This window comes from Sinocyclocheilus anshuiensis, unplaced genomic scaffold (genome assembly GCF_001515605.1).
Source record: "Sinocyclocheilus anshuiensis isolate Anshui unplaced genomic scaffold, SAMN03320099.WGS_v1.1 scaffold996, whole genome shotgun sequence".
Lineage (NCBI taxonomy): Eukaryota > Metazoa > Chordata > Actinopteri > Cypriniformes > Cyprinidae > Sinocyclocheilus > Sinocyclocheilus anshuiensis.
This window is the reverse complement of record NW_015548233.1, coordinates 161,293-166,658: the sequence shown is the minus strand read 5'-3', so window position 1 is coordinate 166,658 and position 5,366 is coordinate 161,293. Positions and strand designations below refer to the sequence as shown.

Genomic DNA, 5,366 nt, shown 5'->3' with positions numbered 1-5,366 from the left:
AGCGCTTAACTTTTCAAACGGGACCCAAACACACGCACACACGGGACAGGGGACACTCAACGAAAAGCTTTAAGGAGACTCTTTCGCTATCGTTTACTATATCGGATTATCAGTCGTCGGACATACCGGACTGGATAAATCAACATTATTTAATGGCGAAGTGGATAATGTTTTTCTCTTAAACGTCGCAATGGATTATATTTATGAAGGCGATCAAAGGACTGAGATGAGAGGCAGGACGACTGATGATGCTTAGCACTTATTTTAGTAGTGACACATACACGCGCAACATGTGTTGCACTGACGCGGGTTACTTTGACAGCACACGGAGCGCACAGACTGTGATATAGCTACTAAACACCTGACTTTTGCAATAATACATTCTATTCTTGCACGTGCTAAAATGATCTCGGAGGAAAGAAGCAATCACATCTCTAAACAAGCTCACGGCGTTCCAGTTGGGTTATTGATCCGCTCGCCCAAGAGACGCCTGGCAATGCTGGGCAGAAAGGCCAGCAATGGATCTCTACAGTGAGTTATTCATACACTTATGCATGGCATTTAATTACATTTATCACACGTGACACAGATGAAGAATGAAATGGCGTCCCGAAAGTATTTGAGGACTTAAAATTACTGGTAAAAAATGTATAGCCTGAATGCACTGTAAGTCGCTTTGGATAAAAGCGTCTGCTAAATGCATTCATTCATAATAAATTATTATAAAATTAAACAAGGATGACGGTGATCGCATTTGAAAGCAAAATAACAAATCAAGTGTCATTTTCGTGTTTTAAACAGAAGACACGCAAAACATTTCCCAGACGGACAGTTGTTAGAATTTAATTATAATGCACTGCCTCAGGTCTTTTCCTGAAATCATGCAATGAAATCCATAGTGTAAAAATACTTCACATTTGAGACTTGGCACTAATTTGCTCTACTCACTTCTCCAATAATAGAATTGCATCTTGGCAAATTTGAAGGGACATACCAGGGCAACTAACTTTTGTTTTGTGTGTCTCTGTTCATTCAGTAATAACTCCAACAGTGCTACAAATATCCTGGCCATCTTTTAGTATAAGAAGCATGCCTTATGTAACAGCATAACAGTAATATTAAACTATTTACACTGTAAAAAATTGTTCTGTAAAAAAACGGTAATGTGCTTAAAAGTTTAGAGATGATCTAAAACAAACTTGATAAAACCTGGTGACTGTAAAATGCGTGTAATGTTTGAATTAACGTTACTCACATTTCAGCGCTGAAGAGACATTTTAAAACTGATCAAATCTGGTGACTGTAAAATGCTTGTATATGTTTGAATTATTCACACATTTTAGCGCTGAAGAAACGTTTTATAATTGATAAAACCTGGTGACTGTAAATGCGTGTAAATATATGTTTGAAATATTAATTTCAGCACTGAAGGGCCATTTTAAAACCATACACTCATTAGCTCGACAGCTTGCTGAGCACAGATTTGATAGCATTAATTCTGGTAATACTACCTGAATAAAATACTGGTGAGGAATATAAGAAAATGTTTTTACCATGTAGGTGCAGATGCAGGTCAATGCAGTTGAAGGACTTCGGATGGCAAATGGCGATGTATAGCAGATGTCCTTCGAACTTGTGTCCTCTTCGGGAAAAAAGTGCTTTTCAAATGATGTTTGTAAAAAATTGTCATCCCAAGTACCTGACTGAAAATGATTTTGGATGCTTGAAAATGGCAAATTAACCAAACTGACAAAACAGTAACACACTTTGACCAAACTTGTACTCGCACTTGTACACCCAATTAAAAAAAAAATATATAAAAATACTGCATTGTACTGTATTTAACACAGCCCACAATGCATTGCAAACAGTAAAAAAAGTATTACTTAAATACAGTAGAGTACTGTTAAAAATTGGCTGTAAACGGCAAAATATTGCCCAGAATGCATTGTTTTCTACAGTACATTACCGTTTTAATGGAAAACAGTATGTTACTGTCAGATTTTGGCCGTTTTTTTTACAGCAATTTTTTACAGTGTACATATGAAAACATTGATATATGATTGCAATATCATATTGGTCCATGGTACATAAACAAAACAAAACAATGCATCTCACATAAAAGTATGCCTCAGAGTGATAATGTAATCTAATTATAATATTTCATCTTATTCTTTTCTTAATTGTATGTTTATACTTAATAAATTCATGGATAGTAATATCTGTATGGTTTTGTCTTTATACAGTACTGATTCCTTTGTCTACCAGGAACAATACAAGTTTAAAGCAAAAGTCTAAATTGCACCTATGTTATAATTATTTGAGAAAATATTTAATATTTAATTAGCTGATGAGTTAAAAACCTTCTCCTTGATGCTTTAATGAAATAAAATTCATAACACATTTTGAAAGTCAAGCCTTTAAAAAAAAAACATCCGTCACTCGGGTTAGCTTCTAACCAACAACCTTGAGATAAAAAAGATGTATGTTTAAATTGACACGCAACTTAACTATAGACAGTATATGAAAAGATTAGTCAAACCTCAGTATATATTACATTTCTAACAAGGTGAAACAGTCACAGTTGTTTTTCTCGGGCATAGAAACTCTCTACTTAGCAGGGGTTTGTATTTGATCCACCGTCTATTACACTCATTGTTGTGTCTAAAGCAGACTGTGTGCAGATGTTTACATCAGTGGCAAGCTTTTAAAGTCATCTTAACCTTGTCTCTCTGAGGTCCAGCACGTCTGATAGCACGGCTCAGTCTGTGGAGAGCTCTGGAGTCCGACAGCCGGCCAAGAGCAAGATACGCCGACACAACAACAGGCTGACCACGGTGTTCAACCGAAGCCCTGTTCTGCGAAACCGACGGCCAGGTCGGGACAGCAGAACCCTAGAACTGCAAGCAGCGGACGACCCCGCAGAGCTGTCCTGTCAGAGGACTATCCCAGGGATCCTCAAGATATTTGGCAGTGACATCTGCCAAGGAACCAACTACAAGAGCGTGCTGGCCACCAGTCACTCCAGTGCCAAAGAGCTGGTCAAAGAGGCTCTGGAGAGGTGAGGGATGCGCTCTTGATTCAGATTCAGATTGGAAGGGTCAGATGAGTGTGAATTAGGGTGCGTCCATGATTGGACTAGGGATCAGAACTCCAAAACCGAAACTAAAGTTTTCATTTAGCTAAAAAAACGAAACTGCAAATAAAGATTTGGTGATTTTTGGTCACACTGCTGACATGTTTACCTGTTGTAGTTTATCCACATTGTGTGCACATAGAAAACACAGTCAAAACACGTTATCGAAGTGCTAAGGGCCAGTCACAACAAAGAGCGATAACTAAGTTTCAATAATCGTTCTAATTCTATTCTAATAGTGAAGTCCACATCACAGCTACAGCGATCATGACCCAGAGAAACCATCCATTTTGAATAACTTTTTTTTTTCCATCTGATGAACAAAAAACATTTACAGCCAATCAGAATCCACCAGACTTTAAAGGGGTCATATGATGCTTTTTTAAAGATCATTACTTTGTGTATTTGGTGTAACAGAATATGTTGACATGCTTTAATGTTCAAAAAACACATTATTTTTCAAATACTGTACATTATTGTAGGTCCTCTATGCCCCGCCTCTCTCAAACGCTTCGTTTTCTACAAAGTCCCTCCTTCCGACAAGTGCAGTCTGCTCTGATTGGCCAGCTGACCCAGTGCATTGTGATTGGCCGAACACCGCAAGCCCTCGTCGGAAATGCAACGCCCCTTACCATAATCGCGAGCTTCATCTTTCAAAATAAATGTAAAGACAGAGCCCGAAAGGGGAACAGAGTCGTGTGACAGACACAGTGATGAAGCTGGTATGTGTTTGCAGTACACAAGCCATGGTTAAGACAGCTGACTCCACTGTGATGTGACCCTGTCTCTCTCTCTCAAAAAAACTCTGCATTTGAACAGTCAATAGCAAATACTTAAACTAATAACAAAACAGTAGCTGATTCAGAAGCGCCAGATTGTCATAGCAAAGTCAGAATTACCTCCTCTCCTAGGTTCACGAAACGGTTGTCCATAAAATGCATTGCTGTTCTGTTGTAAGTAATCCTAAAGATTCCTAAATGCATCTACTTTCGGAAGGCCAAATCAAGTGCTTTTGCTTTCGCCTAGAAACACACAGCGTCTCCCTGACATGCTGCTTCAACACTAACTGCGGTTACTGAAACCACGCCTTCTTTCTTTGCGTGAACATTTGGGCAGCATTATGCAAATATTTCTACATAGTGAGGTAGATATGTGGGGGCGTGTTAGAATGAGCCGTTTTAGGGGGGCGTGGCAGAGTCTTAACTTTGATAAAGAATATCTCTTTGGTTTTGAGACTTTAGTCTTTGCAACTTCAGGGATCTTATCTATGCACAATCAGCTTGTAACACTCCAAAGAGAAAGGAAAACTTGAAATCGCATCATATGACCCCTTTAAAGAGCTTGAGCATTTAAAGCAGTAGACGACAAAATGGCAGCACATACTTATAATTAACAGAACATTATCATCCGTTGGCGTGGATGCCAGTATAGATATCATTATAGTTATCTTTATAATTATCGTTCTTGGTGTTAATGAGCCTTTTTTATGTTAAAAGTTATTGATTAAGAAAAATATTTTCAGTTGGTTTCAATTCAAACCCAAAGACCAGAAATACACTTAATGCCAAGTCACTGGTCGCTTCCATTGTAGACTCGTTATTAGTCTAGCCAGTGAGGTGAAGTTCTCTTGCCTCACAGGTACTGCTTGGAAAAGGAAGACTCTAGTGCATATGTGCTCTGTGATGTGATTGGCCAAACTGGGTTGGACCACGAATGGAAGACGGAGTGCTGTCGGGTTGTCGGTGACCACGAGAAGCCCCTCATGTTGCAGTCGCTCTGGAAACCCAAGGAGGGATTCTCCAGGCGTTTCGAGATCCAGAAAAGAGCAAACGTGGAGGCACTAAGTGCCAAGAATACAGACACCGTCACCGCAGGTATTGCAGCAAATAATTTTTTGAATGGTACCAGTCTTTTAAGTCCTCTCCACACCAAGGATGATAACTATAACAATATCAATAAAGTTTTAAAAATCATTCTAATTCTATGAGAATAGGGAATTTTCACACCACAGCTGTAATGGTAAAGCCACATGATATCGTTGGAATCACATTTTTTCAGCCGATGAACGTTAAAAAACATTGACAGCCATTCAGAATCCGTCACCTTTAAAGAATTTGAACTTTTAAAGTGGCAGGAGACAAAACTGGGCGTGCTTGTAATAAACAGAATGTTTTCATGCGTTGGTGTAGACCAGGGGTGGGCAAACTTGGCCCTTCCAGGCCACTTTCCT

At 39.0% G+C, this 5,366-nt stretch overlaps 1 protein-coding gene across 2 annotated transcripts in view; it reads left to right on the top strand.

The window, feature by feature from the left end:
• The window catches only part of radil2a (Ras association and DIL domains 2a), a 42,866-nt gene continuing 37,500 nt past the window's right edge, over window positions 1-5,366 (top strand). For both annotated transcript variants that reach the window (XM_016441841.1, XM_016441840.1), the window contains exons 1-3: window positions 1-531; window positions 2,738-3,061; window positions 4,775-5,010. In XM_016441841.1, coding sequence (XP_016297327.1) covers window positions 404-531; window positions 2,738-3,061; window positions 4,775-5,010 — 688 coding nt within the window. In that variant the 5' untranslated portion in view covers window positions 1-403. The remainder of the gene's footprint in view (window positions 532-2,737; window positions 3,062-4,774; window positions 5,011-5,366) is intronic.